Genomic DNA, 25,899 nt, shown 5'->3' on the forward strand with positions numbered 1-25,899 from the left:
TGGAAAGTAGAAAAAAGAATATCTAGTGATGCCCTCCAGGGATTTTGTTCTAGGTCAGAGAGCAAAGAATGACACTTAGAAGATCTGATGAGCAATATGAAAGCATATGTTAACACGTGACTCTAAGTTTGAAACAAGTTCATACTAACATGTCTAATCTTTGGTGTTCAAAGTGACACCAAAGCAGAGAAATGAATTCTAACATGAATTATTCCTTCCCCTCATGGCTGAAATTCTATTACCCAGATCCTGGACATAACTTTTCTCACTTTCAAATTCAAACCTCAAGTACCTGTAGGTGACACAGAGCCAAGAGAGCTTTCCTGCCCTCTCCCTCTTTGTCCCTCTCTGTGCTTTCATTATGAGGACGGTGCAGTGTGGCCTCTTTGGACTCTATTTTCTTCCATTTCTTACCTGTATTATGCACAAAAAAGGAAAGTCTAAGAACTGGCTCAGCGAATAGTGATGCTTTCCATTTACAACACGCAGAGGACAAATGGCTGTATGTTAGCTTATACAAATCATTTGGTTTTGTTTCACGGTGATAATAGAGTAACAGCTCAATATTATAGAAGTATATATGGTGCCAAATACAAGTGTTACAGAGTATAAACAATAGCACAGCATGTGTGTAATAAAATTCTGGAAACATTCCTCTTTTTTTCCCCCCAAAAAAATTTTATTTGAGGGAGAGAATGAGCAGGTGAGAGAGATGAGCGAGCACGAGCCAGAGAGGAGCAGAGGGAGAGGGAGACACATACTCCCCACTGAGCAGGGAGCCTGATTCGGGGCTCATTCACAGGACTCCAGGACCATGACCTGAGCCAAAGGAAGACACTTAAATGACTGAGCCACCAGGCGCCCCTGGAAACTTTCCTTTAGCGGAGGCTGGATATTCACTGGGTATGGAGGGAATGGGGAAACAGGAGCTGAGGTCAGAGAGTGCATCCCCAGCGGTGAGGAGGTGAATGATGCCTCAGAGGAGGAGGAGCTACAGACAACAGCACAGCAGCAGGCAGATGGTCTGCCCTTCCTCATATGGGAATGAAGCAGAGCTGGTAGTGGGGTGGGATATGGCTAAACCCACTGGCAATTGGGGTGGTATCAATGTCCTTTGGGTCGACCAGAGATTTCAGGGTGAATTTCTGTAAAATGGTGGTCAAGAATAAAAACAGCTCCATACGGGCCAGTCCTTCTCCCAAACATATTCGTTTTCCTGAAAGTAACAAACACAAGGGATCTGTTCCTTGAACACTATGTTTTGAACCGTCACAAGACATGTCACAAGAAATATCTGATGAATGACCAGGCTGATGGAGAGGTGGAAGGAAGGTTAGAGGGACAGGTGGACAGAAGGATGGAAATGCTTGCTATCCACTTAGTGTCTTGATGGGAACCCTTCATTCAACAATTAATTATTGAGTATCAGGCCTACATCAAGCACTTCACTATGTATTTCCACGTTACAGCTGCTCTTTTCATATTTCCAGTTTCCATACATTTTTGTAGAAACCCACCCCCTTCACCAAGTGCATTGGAGGGAGAAGGACTAAGAGAAGAGAACTCATGTATCTGTGCCTCCATTCCTACCTCTGGCATAAAGTTTAAAAAGATTTTTTTCCTTCATGTGATTCCAAAAACACATCTAAATGTATTACTCTCTCACTTTAAAATATTCAGTGTGTCCCTGATCTGTCCTATGACAGGAGGTCAAATGGGTTGAACTGGCTCTTCACATTCTGTACCCAGTCTGAGGTTCCATATCCCTCCTTCCATCTTCCAAACCCTCTGCTCTTGGTTCTAGCCATACCAACTCTTCATCAATCTCCAACATACCATGACATTTCCAGCTTTATTTCATGGTGTTCCCTTCAGTTAAGGTGCAATTCTCTTATACTTCTTCCAGGATCTATGTCTCATGCATTTCCTCTCTATAATCCCTGTGATCTCCTCAGGCAGTAGAGTTTTGCTCTCTCTGGGTATCCTCAGAATCTTATCCACTCTTCAATTAAAGCATAGATCATCACCTTGAATCATAATTTCCTGTTTATCTTTTTCTACCACACTAAAATGTGCATTACTTGTAGGGAAGGCTCAGTCCTTGACATCTTGGTATGTACAGTGCAAGACCCAAAGCAGGTATTGAAAGCCATCAGATAATTGAAGGGAACTCCATGGCTGGAGACTCAGTGAACACTATTGATGTGGAGACCCAATATCCAAGATACATGATCTTGAGTGGAGGACAATCAGGTGCAGGGCATCCTCCCACTTTCCAAAGGTTTCCTTGATGCCATGGTTGGTTGGCAGGTTCTGACCTCAGTCTATAGAAACATCCTTCTCTTACGGTCTACTTTGTAAAAGTGCCCCATCTTCTCTTCTTTCCCTCACTTCCTATCTGCTGTGAGGCAGCTCAAATTCCCTTTCTGCTGTTAGAATGTTGCTTATTCCAGTTCATACCTCACTGTAGGCTGGGGGTGAGCAGGAAGCTGCCTCTTCTGCTCTCCTGAGCTGCCTGGCCTTTCCTCCCCCACAACACTAGTCTTATCAGATTATAATGATCTGTTTACTAGTCTCCTTCCCTAACTAGAGTGTGAGCCCCTGTGGTGTTCATGCTGTGCTTGTGGATACTTTTCACCCCAGAGCTCACTCTGGGAAGTGAAGAAAATACTTTAAAAAAATATTTATTTATTTATTTATTTATTTATTTATTTGAGAGTATGAGTGGGTAGGGTGGCAGAGGGACAAGCAGATTCCCCACTGAGCAGGGAGCCTGAAGTAAGGCTTAATCCCAGGACCCTGAGAGCATGACCTGAGTTAAAGCCAGACACCTAACTGACTGAGCCACCCGGCACCCCACATAGAAGATACTTAACTTGGGGTACCTGGGTAGCTCAGTTGGTTAAGTATCTGCCTTCAGCTCAGGACATGATCCCAGGGTTCCTGGAATTGAGCCCTGCATCAGGCTTCCTGCTCAGCGGTGACCCTGCTTCTCCTTCTCCTGTTCCCCCTGCTTGTGCTCTCACTCTTTCTCAAATGAATAAATAAAATCTTAAAAAAAAAAAAAGAAAATACTTAACTCAAAGTTGAGGAGTTATATACCTTTCTCATGGCCAGTGAGTAAAGTCTAAATGAGTTTCATCTGCTGCTTAGAGGAGCTCTTGGTAGCTCAGTGATATATCTAGAGTGATGTTTCTGGTCATGGACAAAGAACAATTCTAGCCACGCCAGGGCAGACACTATGTAGTGCCCCACCCCCAAAATATTTTGTCCCCTTCAGCACCTAAGGAATTTATTACCTGCTGAGAAAGGCATGAAATAATCACTCTTCTTAAACTTGCCATTTTCATCCAGGAAGTGGGCAGGGTCAAATACCCCTGGGTTGGGGAATTCTTGTTCATCATGTAGCACAGAAGTCAGTGACACTAACACGTTTGTGCCCTGAAATGAACAGATGAAGATAAACTGGGTTAGAAAGAAGTTGTAGAGCTGGAAGAAATGTGGAAATAACTTAGTTCAATATTTTGATCTATATGTGAAGAATCCAAGGTCCAAAGAAGGCCCATAGGATTTCCAGCCAGAGAGACCAAGTAATAAACAGGGATGAGATTAAGGTCAGTGCTAGTCTGGATGCTAACATGGCCTCCAAAAGGGTCTGAAATACCGAATGCTTGGTTACTTGCCCTCTGAATTCCCTCCACTGATCACAATGTTTGGACACTTGTGTGTCTCTTTGCTCTATTTTGTCACTTCAGTTTTCATACATCTCATGTGGATTATGGCATAGCAGGGGTCTGCTTGAGATTCTGTCTCTCCTCTCCCTCTGCCCCTCTCCCCACTCACACTGTCTCTAAAGTAAATAAAATCTTTAAAAAAATAAAAATGTGGGGGAACTCTTTGTTATAGATGAATCCTAGCTATACACACACACACACACCCCAATAATAAAATTTAAAAACTTATCATTTTTCAACAATTCAAGTAAAGATCATTAATTAATGCTAAAACTATTGGATTAATGATTTGGGAAACAGGATATTTACAAGGTCTTAAAGTACCATGCCATAGATTTTTTCTTATTAATCACCTATGAAAAATAGATCCCTAGCAATAGAGAATTATGGCAGATACCTCCTTCATAAGTGAGTAGCTTAGCATCACCAATAATGGTATAGATTGGTATTGTATGTCTCTAGCCAAATATGATGCATTGGGACATACACAACATCACCTATGTAATTTTCTTCCCCAAAACACAGAAGTGGAATCTAATCTCAAAACAAAAACAAAAACCACCCGAACCAGACTGAGGAATATTCCACATGGTGTCCTGGACTCCTCAAAACTGTCAGCACCTTGAAATGAGACAAATAAAGGAAATGGAACTTTTCTTTATAAAAGGGTAGCCTAAAGGGACAGATAATCAAATTACATACTTATTCCTTGATTAGCTACTATATGCCCCTTCAAAAAAAGCTATAAAAGAGTATTTTAGGATAACAGAAAAAATGTAATTATAGGCTATATATTAGATAAAATTATTATATAGATAATAGTTCCTTGAGATGAATGCTGTTAATCTCAATGAATGTGCAGAAAGCCCTCGTTCTTAGAAGATGCATAGTGAAATATTTAGGAGTGAGGTAGATTGATGGACATAAGTAGATATGCACTTAAAATACAGATGTATATACATTTTCATATATGTTATTTATATATACATAAAACATTTCATAGTCATTGTGTATGTGTGTCTAAAGGCTATTTAGATTTTCTACTTTTTTAAATTAAACATTGGAAGGAAATTCTACCCTCTAAGTTTATCATATTTAAAGTCTATAATTTTATTTACAAAGTCATTGCCTTTGGGATACCTGGGTGGCTCAGTCATTAAGCGTCTGCCTTCGGCTCAGGTCATGAACCCAGGGTCCTGGGATCAAGCCCCACATTGGACTCCCTGCTCCACATGGAGTCTGCTTCTCTCCCTAATTCCTGCTCATGCTCTCTCTCACTGTCTCTGTCTCTCTCAAATTATTTTTTTTTAAATCATTGCCTTATATACTTTAAGACAAGTAGTATTGAAAATGTTACTTTAAGATTTAAAAAGCTAATATATTTTCAATAAATGATGCTGGGATAAGTGGATATCCATAACAACAACAACAACAACAACAAAACATTTCTACTTCACACAATAAGTAAAAACGAACTTTAAATGGATCACAGACCTAAATAGAAAATCTAAGAGCATAAAACTTGTAGAAGAAAATGTAAGGGCATGTATTTGGGAAATTGTGTTGGCAAAAAATTTTTCAGATAAGACACAAAAACACAAGTCAAAAGAGAAATAATAAATTGAACTCCATGAAAATTCAAAACTTCTGCTCTTTGAAAGACATTCTTTGAAAACTAAAGAAAGAAAGCGAAAAAGAAAAAGAACAACCCAACAGACTGAGAGTGAATGTTAGCAACACCTACATGTGATACAAGACTTGCATGGAAAATATATAAAGTATTGCAATACTTAAGTAAGGGAAATGACCCAATAAAAAATAGGAATATAATTTAAGCAAACACTCCACCAAAGAACATATATGAGTAGTCAGTCAGCGCATGAAAAGAAGCAAATCATAATTATATATCCAGAAAATAGAAGTAAAACAAAATGTGATATCACTACACAACCTCCTATAGGATCTAAAATTTAAAAAGACCAACCATGGCAAGTGATGGAGGGGGCCTATAGTAACTGGAACTCTAATATGTTGCTTGTGGGAATGTAAACTGTCTCAGCCACATTTAGAAAACAGTTCGACAGTTTTTTATAAACAGTTAAGCCAAGTCCCCCTCCTAAGCATTTACCCAAAAGAAAACAAAATTTATGTCCACACAAAAATCTGTATGTAAATGTTCACAGCGCCTTTATTCAAATGGCCCCAAACTGGAAATTACCCAAATATCCATCAATTAGTGAATGGATAAACAACTTGTGGCACTCGATATGATGAAAACTACTCATCAAAACAAGGAACAACTAATGATACATGTGATAACAAAGATTAATCTCAAACACATTCTGTCACATAAAAAAGATAAAGGTTTATATTGATTACAGGTTATACTACTTTTATGTCACATTCCATTATGTTACATTCCTTAAAAGGCAAAACCGTAGAACCAGAAGTAGATCAATGGTTACCAAGGGTTGAAACTGGGGGAGGTGGATTGACTGTAAAAGGAGAATGAAGGAAATTTTTGAGATGATAGAAATGTTTTATACCTTAATTGTGCTAATTACACAACCTTACATATTGATCAAAACTCACTTGACTTTACCCTCAAACATATGAATTTTCTTTGGTATAACTTATTGTTTCTGTATATTGTCTCTGTTCCTTTCTGTTCTATGTTACTTTTAGGCTCCCTCTTTGTGTAACAGATCCCTTTTAATATTTAATATTTCTTGCAGGGCTGATTTAGTGGTCACAAATTCTTTTAATTTGTCTTGGAAGTTTTTATCATTCCTTTTATTTTGAATAACATCCTAACTGGATAAAGTATCCTTCGCTGTGTATTTTTCTAGTTTAGGACCCCGAATATATCATGCCAGTGCTTTCTGACTTGCCAGGTCTCTGTGGATATGTCTGCTGCCAGTCTAATGTTTCTAGCCTTGTAGGTTATGAACCTCTTGTCCTGAGCTGCTTTCAGGATTTACTCTTTGTCTTTGAGATGTGCAAGTTTCACTATCATATGTCAAGCTGTTGACCTATTTTTATTGATTTTGAGGGGGGTTCTCTGTGCTTCCTGGACTTGGATGCCTGTTTCCTTCCCCAGATTAAGGAAGTTCTCTGCTATGATATGCTCCAATATACCTTCTGCCTCTCTCTCTCTCTCTCTCTCTCTCCCTTTACTCTTCTGGGATTCCAGTTATTCTAATATTGCACTTAATGGTATCACTTATCTCTTGAACTCTCCTCTCGTGATCCAGTAGTTGTTTATCTCTTTTTCTCAGCTTCTTTATTCTCCAACATTTTTGTCTTCTATATCATTAATTATTTCTTCTGCTTCATTTATCCTAACACTCAGAGCCTCTATTTTTTTTAAGATTTTATTTATTTATTTGACAGAGAGAGAACACAAGTAAGCAGAGTGGCAGGCAGAGAGAGAGGGGGAAGCAGGCTCTCTGCTGAGCAGAGAGCCCGATGTGGGGCTCAATCCCAGGACCCGGAGATCATGACCTGAGCCAAAGGCAGAGGCTTAACCCACTGAGCCAACCAGGTGCCCCAGAGCCTCTATTTTTTTTTTTACTGCATCTCATTAATAGCCTATTTGATTTCAACTTGATTAGATTTAAGTTCTTTCATTTCTCTAGAAAGGGATTCTCTAGTGCCTTCTATGCTTCTTCCTTTTCCTTTTTTAAAAGATTTTATTTATTTGACAGAGAGAGACACAGTGAGAGGGAATACAAGCAGGGGGTGCGAGAGAGGGAGAAGCAGGCTTCCCACTGAGCAGGAAGCCCAATGTGGGACTCAATCCCAAGACCCTGGGTTCATGACCCGATATGAATGCAGATGCCCAGTGACTGAGCTACCCAGGCTCCCCTTCTATGCTTTTTTAAAGCCCAGCTAGAATATATTTTTTAAGATTTTATTTATTTATTTGTCAGAGAGAGAGCATAAGCAGCAGGAGCAGCATACAGAAGAAGAAGCAGGCTTCTGGCTTAGCAAGGAGCCCAATGTTGGACTTGATCCTAGGACCTGGGGATCATGACCTGAGCTGAAGGCTAATGCTTAACTGACTAAGCTACTGATGTGCCTCTGAAGATAAGGTTTTATTTTTTTTTAAGATTTTATTTACTTGACAGACAGAGATCACAAGCAGGCAGAGAGGCAGGCAGAGAGAGAGAGGGAAGCAGGCTCCCTGCTGAGCAGAGAGCCTGATGTGGGGCTCAATCCCAGGACCCTGGGACCATTACCTGAGCCGAAAGCAGAGGCTTTAACCCACTGAGCCACCCAGGCGCCCCTGAAGATAAGGTTTTAAATATTACAGAAAAAAAAAAAAACCACTTAGGTCAGTCATGTCCAATACAGTAGACTTGAGTGATCTATGGTTACTTAGATTCAAATTATTAACAATGATAAGTGAATTTAGAAAGGTTGGTAGATATGAGGTCACCAAAATAATAAAATCAATTATATTTCCATATTCTAAAAAAGTAGAAAAGGCATTTAAAAAATGATACAATTTAGGGGCACCTGTGTGGCTCAGTGGGTTAAGCTGCTGCCTTCGGCTCAGGTCATGATCTCAGGGTCCTGGGATCGAGTCCCGCATCGGGCTCTCTGCTCAGCAGGGAGCCTGCTTCTCTCTCTCTCTCTCTCTCTCTGCCTGCCTCTCTGTCTACTTGTGATCTCTCTCTGTCAAATAAATAAAAAAAAATCTTTAAAAAATGATACAATTTATAATAATATTAAAAATATCATTTACCTAGGAAAAATCTAAAAGATGTACAAGCCACTATATTGAAAAGAATATTGAAAAAAATTAAAGAAAGCCCAAATAAATTAGGAGAATACACCATATCCATGAATTGAAAGATTCAACATTCCAACATGTCAATTCTTTCCAAGTTAATTTACTATCACCCTGATAAAAATCATTGCCAAGTGCTTTGGATAATTGGCAAATTGATACTATAATTTATTTGGAAATGTAAATAGCTAAGAGTAGCCAAAACAATATTAAGGAAATAGAACAAATTTGGAAGAATTACACAGTCAATATCAAAACCCGTTATAAAAATGTATAACCTCAAAAAAAATGTATAGCCTCAAATTGGAAACAGCACAAAGTCCATCAAGCTGCCACATGTATGATTCTTGCACTCTCTCATCTGTACTGGTAGAGGATTGAAACCACACTGTGAATATGAGAACTTCAAGAGCACTGAAGTCAAGTGTAGGAGAAACACATCTTACCTTGGGGATGACATAGTTTCTGAACTTAATGTCACGGGTCACTGCATGAGGCAGGCTGTTTGGGATAAGATCAATGTATCTCTGGATCTCGTGCAATACCGCATTCATATAGGGCATGCGGCTCCTGTCTTCCATGCAAGGGCTCTGGCATCTGCCAATTACACGCTCAATCTCTTCCTGGACTTTAGCTGATAAAACACAAATGAGGCAGATGAAAAAAGAGAAAATGCATATATATTTACATACCAATTCAGGTTCTATGAACACTTTGAAGGTGCTCCAACATCATTATAAACATCAGTTATATGCCCAGAAGTACACCCTGCCCACCATGCTGGCCATACCTGCGACTTCTGGGTGCTTCAGCAGAAGCAGGAGACTATATCGTAGGGTGGTGCTTGTTGTTTCTGTCCCAGCTCCAAATAAATCAGATACACTGTTTACTAAGTTTTCCAAAGTAAGCTTCAACTGATTGTTGTCATTTTCCTAGGAATTATTTGATGTAATTATTTGCTGGTTTGGCAGCATACGTAATTACAATAAATCTAAAATAACACATCATTATATGGTTAAGCAAACTTGCCTACAGATACCATTTCCTAGCCTCTTTCGCAGCTACACTGGCCGAGCAACCTATTTCTTACCAAAGGACTGTTTTTTTTTTTCCTTAAAGATTTTATTTTATTTATTTTAAAGAGAGAGAACAAATGAGAGAGCAAGCACAAGAGTGGGGAGAGGGCAGAGGGAGAGAGAGAAGCAGACTCCCCACTGAGCAGGGAGGCCAACGTGGAGCTCGATCCCAGGACCCTGGAATCTTGATCTGCTGCTTAACCTACTAAGCCACCCAGGCACCCCGCAATGACCTCTTGGTGTCACTTTCCTTCCTTCTTTTTATTACATGCCTACACAGATATGTTGGTGGAGGTGGTGTAGACATCATCTTGAAACATGATGAACATGAAGTCTACACAGTAGGTATGCTAAAGAAAAATGGAAGGCACATGAGTCCATGATACTTCAGGGCTACTGTACAAGTCCTGGACTGCCCAACATGAGAGTCTTTGTACCTGAAAAAAATATACCATTTCTTTTTTTTTTTTAATTTATGTATTTGACAGAAAGAGAGAGAGAGATCAAAAGTAGGCAGAGAGTCACTCCCCACTATTTCTTTAAAACACTGTTAATTGGGGGGCGCCTGGGTGGCTCAGTGGGTTAAAGCCTCTGCCTTCAGCTCAGGTCATGATCTCAGGATCCTGGGATCGACCCTGTGCATTGGGCTCTCTGCTCAGCAGGGAGCCTGCTTCCCCTCCTCTCTCTGCCTGCCTCTCTGCCTACTTGTGATCTCAGTCTGTAAATAAATAAATAAAATCTTTTAAAAAATTGTTAATTGGGTTTTCTCTTGTTGGTAGGCAAACACAATCTTATCTGATAGAAATGAGTAAGTTAGAGCCATATCTTAAAAAATGGTATAAGCCAGGATCAAGAGTTTGTAATTCTCTTCTGTTACAGAATTTATGTAGACTCTATATTGCCTAAAAACTCATTACAAAGTTGAAAATATGCAAAAGCTAACATGGCAGCACATCCTAGAACAGATTGTAGTAAGAACAAATTTGCAAAGACAAAAGGGGGTCAGCCCCTATGGTACTCCAGATGTAAGGCAGGACAATTTGGTTTGGGAAATAAGTGCAGGAATTAGTGCAGATATACAGACAGAAAATTTGGACATTAACTGCCCATAAAGGATGAAGGAGACTATGGGAGTAAGGCAGATGCTGAGAATAAGACACTGAATGAATAGAGATCTCATAATTTTTCATAGGGAGAGTAAAAGCACCTCACAAGGACAACTAAATCTGGTTTAAGATAAGGGTGACACAAAATTGAAAACAACAATGGGGCCATTTGAAATATTGACTATGGAGATCACTAAAATTAAAAAAAAAAAATTCTTCCTATCCAGTCCTCTGGGCCAACATTAATTTAATAAGGTTCTTAGAATCCCCAAGTGACCTGTGGCATGCCTAAATTGTCATCAACTCCATTAAGACAGGCTTAACCTCAACAGCTGTATTTGCTAGACCCACTGGTAACATCGACGTCACACACTTTTCTAACCTTTCCAACCCAAAACTACTCTAAAGCCAGGAAAAAGAGTAGGGCACTTATAAACCATTATTAGCATTTCACCTGTTAAAGTGAATTTGAAGAATCAGTGCTTACATACACATAGATTATCAATTTTAGCCAATTTTATGCCTAAGTTTTCTTCTAGGAGTTTTACATTTTTAGCTCTTACATTTAGGTTTTTGATCCACCACACTTCCACCCAAGGTTAAATATAAACTTATCATATGATCTAGCAATTCTACCACCAGGTATATACCCAAGAGAAATTAAAACATAGGTCTACACAAAAACTTGCACACAAATGTCCATAGAAGAATTATTCATAAGAGCCAAAAACCCAGCGGCGCCTGTGTGGCTCAGCTGGTTAAGCATTTGCCTTTGGTTCAGGTCATGGTCCCAGTATCCTGGGATCAAGCCTGGAATTGGGCTCCCTGTTCAGTGGGGAGCCTGCTTCTCCCTCTCCCTCTGCCTCTCCTTCTGGCTCGTGCTCTCTCACTCTCTCTCAAATAAATAAAATCTTAGAAAGAAAAGAAAAAGAGCCAAAAACCCAGAAACAATCAAAATGTCCATCAACCAAGGAGTAGATACATAAAACATGGTATATCCTCTCCAGAATATCATTCAAGCACATAAAGGAGTGAAATTAAAGAAGCTAGAACAAAATACAGTATAATTTCATTAATATGAAACATCCAGAATAGCAAATCTATATCGACAGAAAGTAGAGAAGTGAAGCCTGAAAGCTGGAAGGGTCTGGGGGACAGTGGAGATAACGACTCAAGCTTATGGAGTTTCTTTTGAGGGTGATGAAAATGTTTGGTAATTGATTGTGGTGGTGGTTGCACAACTCTGAAAATACACAACTACTGAATTATACTTGAAATGTGGGGAGGGTATGGCATGTGAATTATACTCAGTGTAGATATTAAGGATAAGAAAAAATTGAATAATAAGCTAGAATCTAAATACTATAATGAAGTCCAGAGGAACAATGCAGTTTTTAAATATAATATTAAGGAAATACTGTTAATTGATATATGAGAGATGTCAGCACCCAGGACCAGTGGAAAGCCTTCCTAGCATTAAGGAAATTGCTCAAAATATATGCAAAATACAAAAACATTTATATGGGTGCATTCTTCTGGGAAGGTGTCCATACTTTGTGTATGTATGTGTGTTTCAATAAAACTTTATTTATACAGACAGATGAGCTTTGCCAGTCTTTGATCTAAATAAAAGTGGAAGGGGAACAGAGTTGGAAGATAAAAAACATTGCCCTAACAGCAGAGAAAGCAGAGAAACTTCCAGTTTCTTCAAACAATTCCACCACCTTCTTCACTCCATTGCACCTAGAATATGTGATTCGAGTGTCCAACTGAAATCCAAGGACAATTCTTTGACAATCAACTTCATCAGCATCTTTTTTCCTTTCCATGTTAGCCTACTCACCGTTTCTCATTTCTGCCCAAAGCTACAAAGTGATTGGATAAAGTGATGGCCTCAATAAGGAATTTCCTTCTCTAGAATAAGCTTTTTATAATGCACTCTGGATTCTGCCTCTCCCCCATTCAAGGATGTTGCTTTGGTACAAGTGTCCTTATGGCATCTACATTACTTTTGTCACACAATTTCCAGCTTGACCCTATCACTCATCATATTCACTATTCAGATTTACTATCTCAATCTTTCACTCCTTGGTTAAATTTCTCAAATAGGATATCTGTTCTTATTACTAAAATCTCCCATGCAGTCCTTACTTCTCCTTTCCTCCCACTAAAATCAGCCTCTATAAATCTCTGAGATGTGACAGAATGAACAATTTGATTTTATTACAGGATTCCCTGTATTTCCATGGTCCAGACTTTTTTCATCAAACGGAAGTCAAGAAATGAAAAATCTCACACTTGGTCTTTGGGCCCCATACTTATCATACAGCTCATTCTACAGGACTCCCAGGATAATTTTCCCCAATAATTATTTGTATTCCACTCTTGTTCAGGCTCATACATCTACCTGAGCAAATCAAAACTTTTCATGCCAACATTCAGTCTTATAGTTACTTAACAGGCACCAACCTCCAACTCTATATCTGTCCAAATCCATTTTTGGTTACACTCAGTGAAGACTTCCTTTTTCCATCCATCTAATCTCTTTGCCAACACGTACTTCTGAACCTCTCATCATACCATTCTACTGATCTGAAATTCCCTCCCCTATTCTTATTGCAAATATTTTGAAGCTCTACATCAGCCCTCAGTACAAGCAGGAAGCCCAACTAGGTTAAACATTTCCTTCTTACTCTCCCACACACTGAGATAAGATCACATATACCTTCATTTTAAGGCTCCATATTTTGTAATTTCTAATTTGTGTTTTTATTTCCCCTAAAGTGTACATTCTCTTTCTCTTCAGGTAGAAACTTAACAAATAGGTTCCATATATCCTAGTTATTTGACAATTCAATCTTAGATTGAGTGATATTCCATGATGCTCAATCCAGGTAGATCCATGCATACAGAAGTACCTAAAGTGTCTGTCAAGCATTTCTTGCCTGATGATTTAAACATCCTCATGAGCACTAATCAGTGAACAAAAGAAATGCAGGCAAACAAATAACGGATCTGTCATTAACATTTTACCTGTGCCATTTTCATCAGGAAGTAATCAATGAAGTCCCGAGGATTGTTCACTTCCAAGGATTCTTCGTGTTCTTTTATTTTCTCCAAAATGTAATTATTTATAAAAACAGAATTTTTAAGTATTGTGTTATGACTTCCTGGGAGATAATCAAGGACAGCAGGGAAGCTATTGTAGACCTTAGAGATTAAAATATATATATATTAAATTTTAAAACATGTATTGAAAACATATAGAAGATATGTCAAGCCCTGGTTAAAAAAGGAGATGAAGAGAAAATGGTCTCTGTCTCCTGGAAGAGCATTTTATATTGTATATATAAAGTAATTCTCTATGCTCATGGAGATATCTAAGGGAGAAAACTCTGACCAGATGATGAAATACGACAATAACGTCCTATACTCATACATCGACCACCTTATAGTATTAAAGCATCTTTACATCAATTCTCTCGTGTTTTATATTAATTCTTCCCTACAACCTTGAAATATAGAATGCCGTGAATTACTATGATTCACATTTTATAGATGAAGACTGAGGTTAAGGGAGTTTGGACAACCTCATACACACACAGCACAAAGCTACTCCTTCATCAGTGCATCCTGGCAGCACCTGTGGTCCCAAATGTTTTCTCTGCTTAAAGGAGACATTCTCTTCCTTCCTAGATTAGCATATTTCTGCTAAGTAATGTGATGAAGAGGTCACTAAGTGTGAGTGGAGGACAAATCTTTTAGGCAATGGGAACCTTTCAGCAAGAGCCTGGATGCCCACTGAGTGTGCTATCAGCACGTTTCTGGGCAGTCACCAAAAAAAGGGCTTTGGAATTTAGGGGAAAGACCACTGGCCAGGGAGTCTATAGGCTTGAATTCCATCAGCTCCATATTTGGACATTTATCTTCTCTTTTTTTTTTTTTAAGATTTTATTTATTTATTTGGCAGAGAGAAAGAGATCACAAGCAGGCAGAGAGACAGGCAGAGAAAGGGAAGGAAGCAGGCTCCCTGCTGAGCAGGGAGCCCGATGCGGAGGTCGATCCCAGGACCCTGAGATCATGACCTGAGCCGAAGGCAGAGTCTTAACCGACTGAGTCACCCAGGCACCCCGGACATTTATCTTCTTATCTGTGAAATAAAGGTTTTAACTCTCTTTTCAACATGTACACTCCATGAGGTTTGCCCTGGGCAAGAGTGTGGTATTCAAAAACTCACTTCACTGAGTATGACCAGTGAAAATGCCAGAGTAGATATCTCCAAAGGCAGGACACTCCAATAAAGAGAGCTGAGATTTTTTGCAAAACCATGAGAATCAACTTGTCAGAACTCTAGAAAACAGAGGCTTACAGCAATCAAGTGAATCCCGAAAAGGCAACTTGAAAATGGTGGAAAAGTCTGTGTAACTTTTAATTTGCCTGCTTCTACCTCCTTCCTGGTTTGGCAGTGGTCTTAATAAGGGCAGCTTCTTGTGTGGGATTCTGGTTTCCAGTGCAAGAGACTAGACTAGACCTTACAAAAAATTGTGTTTTCTGTTGCAACTGCTCTGGGGCAACCTGAAGGACTGACACAGACTCTTGTCTTTGTCATCGGACTGGAGCTCAGGGTGGAGAGCAGCAGGCATGTCTCAAAAACTCTGTAAGGCAAATGAATAACCTGGGGCAAAGACTAGTTAAGACATAAGATAGGGCACCAGAATCCTGGGAAGAAAAGCTGGGGAGAAAGTATCTTCTGGTATGAGGGCATTCCAAAGTACTTAGGTATATTGAGGAATTTAGACATTTTAAAATTTAGAAACCAGGACATCGGCTAAGAAAAGACCCCAGAAGACCCTAAGCTTTCACCTCTAGCTGATCTTGGCTCAATGTAAGCAACAAGACTGAGAAAGAATTGAAGGGTCCGGTGAAAGCACTGAAGGAGTGCTCCAGTCGAGAACCAATTTGGAAGAGTTCATTTGTTTTGTCCTGTCTTCCTTCCTTCCTCCCTTCCTCTCTGTCCCCTTCTTCCTGTCTCTTTCTCCCCGCACACCCTTTTTTCAGCCCCTCACACTCAAGGAAAACTGCAGCAAACACTAGCTGAACACAAAGAAACAGAGATTTCAGAGACCACACATGATGAAGAAGAGGAGACTTAGAAACATGGTCCAGAAAAGTCACGAAATAAACAAATATCTATAGCCTACGGAAAGCAAAAAGCAACACGAACCTAAAGCAAGCAGAACAAAGAAGACAAAACAAATCTCAAGGAGGGGGAGGAACCTCATTTCCACAGTTACATTATAGTATCCAAAATGTCCAGTTTTCATTTACTTCACAGCATGGTCCATACAGAATTTTGGATGTGTCAGAGGGAAGACCTCACATGACCTTACCTGAATCCATGGGGAACTCAGAATCTTGAGGTTTTCGTTAAATATTTTCAGGAAGCCCATTAAAGTCTGATCTGTATAATCAAAACGATTTTGGAAAATGATGGAGCAGATCACATTGCAGGAAGCACAGCCCAGGACAAAAGTGGGATCACAGGGTAAGGCTAAAGAATAGGAAAGATTTAGAAAATGCCATTAAAATATACATATAAAACTCTTTGTTGTTCATAATAGGTAATTTTAGGATCTCTAAAACAATAGCAATCCCCTTGTAAGCGAAGATTTCAGCATGCTCAAAATCAACACATCACCTTTCCCTTAAATGGGAAGTCCATCCCACCCTAGTTTGTTTAATAACAATCTTCCAAATACTCCATTTAGATCACTACCTTTATTTACTTGATTCTGACCCAAGGTGACTATTACTTTGAAGAGCAAAAGAAAAAACTTGAAAGACACCACTTTTAAAAACACCTAATGGTGCACCTGGCTGGCTCAGTAGGTGGAGCCAGCACCTGACTCTTGATCTTGGGGTCATGTGTTCAAGTCCCACCTTGGGTGTGGAGATTACTTAAAAATAATAATAAAAATACATTTTTTAAAAACACCTAATAATTTAAGTTATCAATGCAGAATCACACCTATCTGGTAAACTTGTACACTCCTGTAGGAAGGAAGAAATAGCTTGGGACCTGGAAACCTTCTATAGATAATGAATAGTTAAAGTGAATTATGTGTAAAATCAGCAGAGGAAAAGATTAAAGGAGGAAAGATGATGGAAAAATTCAGGTATTTTGATGGAACAAACAAAAAAGCAAAAGGTATCCATGTTGTCTGAGAGGAAAACTAACACAAATGAATAAAATCATAGTGCAGATTTGTTTGTCTCAGACAAAAGTAAAATAAGAAATTTTCACTTCAAACTTAAATCACAGCTAAGGCAAAGAAAAAAGATTAAATTTGCAAATAGAGTCCTGAGGTACCTGGCTGGCTCAGTAGGCAGAGCATGTGACTCTTAATCTCAGGGTCATAAGATCAAGCCCCATGTTCAGCATGGAACTTGCTTAAAAAAATTTTCTTTTAATATAAAAAAATTGGGGCACCTGGGTGGCTCAGTGGGTTAAGCCTCTACCTTCAGCTCAGGTCATGATCTCAGGGTCCTGGGATCGAGCCCCACATCGGGCTCTCTGCTCAGCAGGGAGGCTGCTTCCCTCCTCTCTCTCTGCCTGCCTCTCTGCCTACTTGTGATCTCTTTCTCTGTGTCAAATAAATAAATAAAATCTTTAAAATTTTTTTAAATTTAAAAAGGAAAAGGCAATAAATGGAGTTCTTGTGTTTCTTTATTACAATACAAAAAATAATAATTTCCTTTAGGAAACAGGGTCCCTCATCGCCAATCAGGCCCCACATTTTTTGGACAGCCTGCCCTCTTATGGAATTCTGGAATATTGCTAATATATAGCCATTAGCAGAAGACCATAGTTATAAATTTTTAACTGGACTATTATTTAGGCTAATTCTGTCATTTTACAGATAAATTAAAGCAGAGGAAAAATTTTACTTTTAGTGAGAAATATTTAAATGTAATTGCTATAATCAAATGATCAATAAATTTTATATGCAAAAGGCCCCCAAATTCACATCAGTGATGTAATTAAGGGTGACCAGAATCCAAAATGAGAGGGAATTAAAAAATAGGAAACTTGTTTGGGTAACTGCTTCTATTCCAGACTCTTTTTTTCCCCCACCTTAAAGATTATTTATTTATTTATTTACTTGACAGAGAAAGCACACGCAAGGAGAAGCAGGCTTCCCCCTGAGTAGAGAGCCTGATGTGACACTCTATCCCAGGACTCCGGGATCATGACTGGAGCTGAAGGCAGACACTTAACAACTGAGCCACCCAGGTGCCCCCAGACTCTTTTTCAGTTGAAACACTTGAGGACACTAAACTTTCAGAAAAACTTTAGAAGGTAGTGGATAATTTGGGAAGGTCTTGAGGTTTATTTCTGTGTGTGTGTGTGTGTGTGTGTGTGTGTGTGTGTGTGTGTGTGAGAGAGAGAGAGAGATTCACAGCTAAAATAGGTAATTTTAGGATTTTTCACTTCATTTGAGAGAATTTAAAAGCAGGGTAATTTGGAATCCAGAGTGAAAATCAGATTCATCGTGACAAGCACTTCATAGAGTGGCAGAGAAGGTTAAACAATTAGTATAAAAGTTTTAACCCTCAGAATCCTGGATGGCTTAGTAGGTTAAGCGTCTACCTTCACCTCAGGTCATAATCCCAGGGTCCTGGGATCAAGTCCTGCATCAGGCGCTTTGCTCAGCAGGGAGTCTGCTTCTCTGTCTGCCTGCTGCTCCCCCTGCCTGTGTGTGCTCATGCTCTCTCTCTCTGACAAATAAATAAAATATTTAAAAAAAAAATTTCTAACCCCAAATCCCACTGTGTTTTTAAAATGTGCTTGCAATTCTGTTTTCATTCAGATGATGAGGCCAATAGATCAGGGAAGGTACCCATTGAAAAGAGAGTTTGTTACTCATAGTTCCCAGGAAGAGAAGTGCATCACACAAGGCCACATGGAGAAGGACCAAAGAAGGTCAGGAGGCAGGAGGAGCAAGGGGAAAGCGGGAGGCATGAGGGGAAAGCATGTTCCAGAGCCTTTACTGAGGTTTTCATGGGAAAGAATGAGCAAGGCAGGATAGGTATCCTAAGTAAATTTAGGACTGGATAGCTTGAATATTTGCAGAGGGCTATGGGCTATAGCGGTATTATCTGGTTATCCAGTGACTGGCCCTGGTTTCATTTAGAGCAGGGAGAGTATTGGCTTGGTGTGTGGGAATTTGGTGATGGAGGCAACTTGGGGGTGTGGGCCTTGGATAGGTTGATTTATAAATCAAAGACAATATGTTTGCTGTATCTAGTAATTAGCTACCCCAGGAGGGGAGGTTGCTCCCTGGTTCTGAAAGGCCCCTAAAATGTCAAAACATCACAAAATAGAGAAAATTTAAAACATGATTAATAGACCAATAAAAGAGGGGTACCTGAAAGCAGCTCAGGTATGATTCTGGGGTCCTGGGATAGAGCCCCACACTGGGCTCTCTGCAGGGAACCTGCTTTTCCCTCTCCCTCAGCCTGCAGCTCCCCCCAATTGTGCTCTCTCTCTCTCTCTCTGTATCCAATAAATAAATAAATAAATAAGTTGTAAAAATAGACCAATAAAAAAATAAATAAATTTAAAAAAATAAAAATAAATAGACCAATAAAAGAGAGTAAAATGAATCAAGCTAAAAACAGAGCCAAAGGCAGGGTAAAGAGTTATGAATGATAGCTGAAGTCTAATTAAATAAATCATTTTATAACCTGGTATTTGTGTAAGTTTCAGGGTTATGCTATAACATGCATTTCTTATCATATATTGAAGGGTATTAGAGTAAATAGGGAACAACATTAAATAACTCAAACTGATAATTTTAAAATAGTTCTTTACACCAGTGTAGCCACTCTGGAAAACAGTATGGAGGTTCCTCAAAAATAGAACCACCCTTCGATCCAGCAATTGTCCTACTAGGTATTCACCGAAAAAATACAGAAATACTAATTCAAAGGGATACATGCACTCCGCTGTTTATAGCAGAATTATTTACAATAGTCAAATTATGGAAGCAGCCCAAGTGTCCATCAATAGATAAATGGATAAAGATGTGTGTGTGTGTGTGGGTGTGTAATATTTCACAAAATGAAATATTACACATAAAAAGAATGAAATCTTGCCATTTGCAATGATGTGGATGGATCTAGAGAGTGTTATGTTAAGCAAAATAATTCAGTCACAGAAAGACAAATGTTATATAATTACACTCATATGTGGAATTTAAGAAATAAAACAAATGAGCAAAGGGGAAAACGAGAGAGAGACAGAGACAGCAAGAGAGAGACAGGCCAAGCAACAGACTCTTAACTGTAGAGAGCAAACTGATGGTTGCCAGAGCGGAGGTGGGCGAAGGGATGGGTGAAGTAGGTGATGGGGATTAAGGAGGCACTTGTTAGGATGACCACCGGGTGAAGTATGGAAGCGCTGAATCATTACACTGTATACTTGAAACCAATTAAAAAAAAAAACAAAACCCTGTATGTTAGCTGACTGGAATTTAAACAAAAATTTTTAAGAAATCATTGTTGACAAGGAAATCACAATTGATGAGGGTGGCATGAAAGATGCCTAAGCAATTACAACCATAAAAAAAAGTATCATTACTGGCCCGAAATGGACACATGGGCCTTGGAAGCAACACTCAGAAGATGAATGAAGTTGACCAAACACATATAGACCAACCAAGTAAAAATACAAATCAAAGCCACAGTGAGATACGACCTCACACCAGTCAGAATCACTAAAATTAACAAGCCAGGAAACGACAGATGCTGGCGAGGATGCGGAGAAAGGGGAACCCTCCTACAGCTGTTGGTGGGAATGCCAGCTGGTGCAGCCACTCTGGAAAGCAGCATGGAGGTTCCTCAAAAAGTTGAAAATAGAGCTACCCTACAACCCAGCAATTGTGCTCTGGGTGTTTACCCTAAAGATACAAATGTAGTGATCCGAAGGGGCACATGCACCTGAATGTTTATAGCAGCAATGTCCACAATAGTCTGGAAAGAGCCCAGACGTCCTTCAACAGATGAATGGATAAAGAAGATGTGGTATGTATGTATGTATGTATGTATATATGTATGTGTATATATATGTGCATAATGCACATATATATGTGCATAATGGAATACTATGCAGCCATCAAAAACCCCAAAATCTTGCCATTTGCATTGATGTGGATGGAACTAGAGGGTATTATGCTAAGGGAAATAAGTCAATCAGAGAAAGACAATTTTCATATGATCTCTTTTGATATGAGGAATTTGAGAGGCAGGGCAGGGGTTCGTGAGGGGAAGAAAAGGGAAAAATGAAACAAGATGGGACTGGGGATGGAAACAAACTAATCTCAGGAAACAAACGGAGGGCTGCTGGGAGGCGGCAGGGGTGGGAGAGGGTGGCTGGGTGATGGACATTGGGGAGGGTATGTGCTATGGTAAGTGCTGTGGATTGTGTAAGACTGATGATTCACAGATCTGTACCCCTGTATTATTTAATCAAATAATACATTACATGTTAATTTAAAAAAAAAGAAATGAGGGGTGCCTGGGTGGCTCAGTGGGTTAAAGCCTCTGGCTTCAGCTCAGGTCATGGTCCCAGGGTCCTGGGATTGAGCCCCGCATCAGGCTCTCTGCTTGGCGGGGAGCCTGCTTCCTCCTCTCTCTCTGCCTGCCTCTCTGCCTACTTGTGATTTCTTTCTCTCTGTCAAATAAATAAATAAATAATCGTTTTTAAAAATAAATTAAATAAAAATTTTTTAAAAAGAAATGAAAATAATGTAAGATTAGGAAAAAAAAGGCACATGTCACTGGCTACAGCTGCTCCATGTGAAAGGTGTGAGATCATTGCCACTGTGTCCATTTGACAAGTATTCCCTGGTGACCTTTTCTGAAATAGGTAACCCACATTTACATGGGAATGTATTATTACTATTACGATGGGAAAAATACCGTTCTCTAACTCTGAAAAAAAATGAGTCCCCAAATGTTGTACCTTCATGGTGTAATGATGCGGAAATAAAAAATTTGGGACAGAAAAGGATTAAATGACCTTTTATACCCACACTGTAGCACAGTCATGAAATGACACCTGATAAGCTCAGACACACAGAAGCTCCCCTGGCTCTTTGCTGCACTCCCTCTTCCCACGTGAGGGCTGAAATGTTTCCAAGGACATCAGTAGACGAGAGAACAGCCTGCCAAGATCAGAGCTATAGAATAACCCACCTTTGGTTTTTCTCAAAGCTTCTACAAGGTGGCAGGCTTCCTCTTGAACTCGGCTCTCAAGGTTACTCTTTCCCATCCCCAAAGTCCGCAGGGTCATGAGGGAGAAGCGCCGTATCTCCTTCCATTTGTTTCCGTTAGTGAAAAGGATTCCTACCAGAGGGGAAACAGAAACTGGGCGGGAGGTCCCAAGCAAGGAGGAGGAAGGTCATACTCAGCAGCCTCACGATGGGCCAAGTTCTGCTGAGTCGCTCTTCAAATTCCAGTTTTCCATCCTTTCCAACCCCATAACCAGTGCCGAACGTGTGTACCTGCTCACCTACCATGTCCTTTATTAAGTTTTTCAGCTAATGGGAAACTTCCTCTTGCAGAAAACTCTTTTCCCAGATCAATCAGGGCTTCCTTCACTGCTTCATACCCATACAGTACAACAGTGGGCTTCATGCCAAAATACAGAGTGAATACAGGGCCATACGCTTTTGAGAACTGAGAATTTCAAAGAAAACATATATGTTAGCAAAAGAAGTCACAATTTAGTCTATGTTTTGTGCATGATTTTGTTTGTGTGTGTGATTAAGCCTGATATCATCATACTGTCGATATTTTTATTCTACCAAACATGGCTTCAAATATTCCTGGATCTTACATATAAATAAGATTGTTACAGCTGACACATAGAGAAGGCCACTGATGTGACAGGCAATGCTCCGGGGAATTGGTACTCAGATAATTACAACTGATTATTACACCAACGCCTTGAGCTCGGTTTATTTACCCTGTTGTACAGATAAAATGACTGAAATTCAAAGAATTTCCTGTATAATCCCAGTGTCTAATAACAGAACACCCAAATTTCAACCCCACTTAGCCAAACTCTTTTGTCTCCAGTGCCTATCTCAGAACTAGTACCCAGCTGTTTCAGGACCACCTGTAAAGCCCATCCTCTGGAGATTTCTCTTTTCTTTTTTTTTTTTTTTATTTTTAAGGATTTTATTTTTAAGTTATCTCTACACCCAGCATGAGGCTTGAACTCATGAGCCCGAGATCAAGAGTCTCAAGCTTACTGACTGAGCCAGCCAGGTGCTCCCATCTCCTGAAGATTCTGACCTGGTAGCCTTATGATAGTTACTAGAAATCCATACTAAAAAAAAAAAAAAGAAAGAAAGAAAGAAAGAAAACCACCCCAGCTGGTGCTCATGCCCACTCCACTTTGAGATCTGCTGGTATTACTAACACCAAAGGTAGTGCCAGCACAGGCAACATCTCACAGAACAACAAGTGCTTCTATCCTGCAGCATTCACAGGGTATAGACAGCAGCTTTGTGCGGAATCCGGGGATCATGTCACCATCCAGTTGGTCCTGATGATTTCTTATTTTTTGCATTCATTCAAGCTAGTTCTGGACCCAGTTACTTGCTTGCCGTCAGGCACTATTTGCTTCTTCAGAGTTCAATTTTCATGAACAAAACACACAGACTATATAGTAGATGACTCCTCAAATGAAATCTCTAATCACAAAACACCACCCTTACCATTTACTTTCAGCCAGAAATCACAGCAAAGGGCTGTGAAACAAAGGCAGCAGAATTCCTGGATTTTGTCACTTCATTATTATTTTTTAAAAGATTTAAAGACTATTTGAGAGAGTGAGCACATGAATGCGGATTGGGGAGAGGGGGAGTGGGGGAGAGAAAGAATCACAAGCCGTCTCTGTGCTGAGCAAGCATGAAGCCAATGAGGGGCTTGATCCCATGACCTCAAGATCATGACCTGAGCCAAGACCAAGAACCAGACACTCAATCGACAGAGCTACCCGGGCACCTGGACTTTATTATTTTAATGCTACCACAGAAATGTTTCTTTACTCATAGAACATATTATTTTATTCCACTATTTTTTTTTTAAGTAATCACTACACCCAACATTGCAGCTCAAAACTCATGACCCTGAGATCAAGAGTGGCATGCTGTATTGGCAAAGCCAGCCAGGCGCCCCTTATTCCACTATTCTTTTTTTTTTTTTAAGATTTTATTTATTTATTTGACAGACAGAGATCACAAATAGGCAGAGAGGCAGGCACAGAGAGAGGAGGAAGCAGGCTCCCTGCTGAGCAGAGAGCCTGATGCAGGGATGCAGGGCTCGATCCCAGGACCCTGGGATCATGATCTGAGCTGAAGGCAGAGGCTTTAACCCACTGAGCCACCCAGGAGCCCCTTATTCCATTATTCTTGACAATATTTCACAAGTATATGCTTTACAGACATACCTTGATATTTTAATATAATGTGGTTAATTTTAATATATTTTATTTAAAAGTAAAGGAGCTGGAGAACCATAAAGCATACTTACATTGCTTAAGGACTTGATGACGTTCTTCACATCTAACTGGAGGATATTTCCAATGAAAGGGAGAGGAGTGGGGCCAGGTGGGAGCTTCCCCTTTCCAGAGCTCTGTTTCCAGAGTGAAAGGAGAAGCCAACAGGAGAGACAGAGCACCAGAACCACAACTAGATCCATGGAAGCACTCTCTTTTTGGACAACAGTGAGCTTGACATCTAAAGCTTTTATAATACTCCCTGCTAATTCAACCTGTCCCTCTGACTCATAAACTAATCAATCAACTGGATTACTTCAATCTCTCTTTCGAAAGGACTTTGGCCTACTGATAAAGATAAAAATATGTGTTTTTCTTTTGCTTCTACTACTACTGCCCTGAGATTCTGGTCTAACAGGTCTGGGGCAGAGCCCAGGTATTGGTAATGTTTTTGGTTTTTGGGTTTGTTTGTTTTTTGTTTTTTTTTTTAACATTCTAGGTGGTTCCAGTTGAGAGCCAGTGAAGTAAATCACTTAATCACAAAAACTGCAAAATATTCTGGATTTTCAGATTAATGACCAGTTGAGAATTTATGATTTTAGAGGAAATCCTTATACACAAAAATGTTTATCCTTTAATGCTTTAGCAAACACCAGTATATTTTGTCCTAGAAAATGAAAGCCTTTTGAAATATTTGTGTACTGTACTAAAATTAAACAAAACCTAGGTAACAGAACTCTTGAATGTCCAAATATGTAGCAAGTAATTAGCTAAGTAAATTTATATGTATTTACCATCAAACTCTTATGCCCACTCCCACCCTCCCACACAGGGAAAAGGAATTTTAATTTTACAAAAGGAGAAGGGGTAATTTGGAGGCAACAGGAGACCCATCCAGTGTTGTATACCTTCTAAGTGACAAAAATGGGATTTGAACCTAGATTTTTTGAGGACCATTATGATGCATGATGGCTTACACCACAGCTGCCTCAATAATTATAGGAAAAAGTACTAGCTCCTCTGTATGCATACCTCACTGACTATTCACGAAATAGTAAGTTTCACTAAGTAGAAGCCTTTGTTTGATTCCAAGGATAAAAGGACCATAGGCTCTCAAAAGAAAAAAAATAAAAGAAAGGGATTCTCCCCTCCCCATCACTGCACAGGTGAAAGTTGCTCAGGTAATTGAAAAAAGATCCTGTCTCAGAATTTAGGAGGCAAGACTTGAGAAAATATGGTTTCCCCTACCTTCCAGTGACCTCCAGACATAACTTCTGATTTTTTTTTGAGCGGGCAGGCTGCCACTGTAAAAAATGATGGGATGAAGTATGCACAACAAGGAAGGCAAGATTTTAAAACAAAAGGTGTGAATTCAGTGGAGATTGGGATGCAGGGAGTTCATTAAATAGACCCATAGGTCTGGGGCCCCTGACTGGCTCTGCGGGAGGAGCATTCGACTCTTGATTTCAGGATTGTGACTTCGATGCCCACATGCCATGCAGTGTAGAGATACTTAAAAAAAAAAAAAAAAAAAAAGACCCAAAAAACCACCACCACCACACGAAGACCTGAACAGATGACATTCAGTGGTCAGGAGGATCTACCGATCACTGGAATG

The 25,899-nt window shown here is 39.7% G+C and overlaps 1 protein-coding gene across 1 annotated transcript; it reads right to left on the bottom strand.

The window, feature by feature from the left end:
- Window positions 1-818: 818 nt before the first annotated feature.
- LOC116854234 (cytochrome P450 2C41-like) lies at window positions 819-24,556 on the bottom strand. Its single transcript, XM_032835939.1, has 9 exons — window positions 24,317-24,556; window positions 22,291-22,453; window positions 21,971-22,120; window positions 16,102-16,262; window positions 13,745-13,921; window positions 9,320-9,461; window positions 8,976-9,163; window positions 3,300-3,441; window positions 819-1,216 (listed from the first exon to the last, which is right to left on the bottom strand). Exons 1-9 carry the CDS (start codon window positions 24,482-24,484, stop codon window positions 1,035-1,037), a joined length of 1,473 nt encoding a protein of 490 aa, XP_032691830.1. The 5' UTR covers window positions 24,485-24,556; the 3' UTR covers window positions 819-1,034.
- Between the last annotated feature and the right edge of the window lie 1,343 nt (window positions 24,557-25,899).

Source organism: Lontra canadensis, unplaced genomic scaffold (assembly GCF_010015895.1).
Source record: "Lontra canadensis isolate GAN:19392208 unplaced genomic scaffold, GSC_riverotter_1.0 scaffold3, whole genome shotgun sequence".
Taxonomy (NCBI): Eukaryota; Metazoa; Chordata; class Mammalia; order Carnivora; family Mustelidae; genus Lontra; species Lontra canadensis.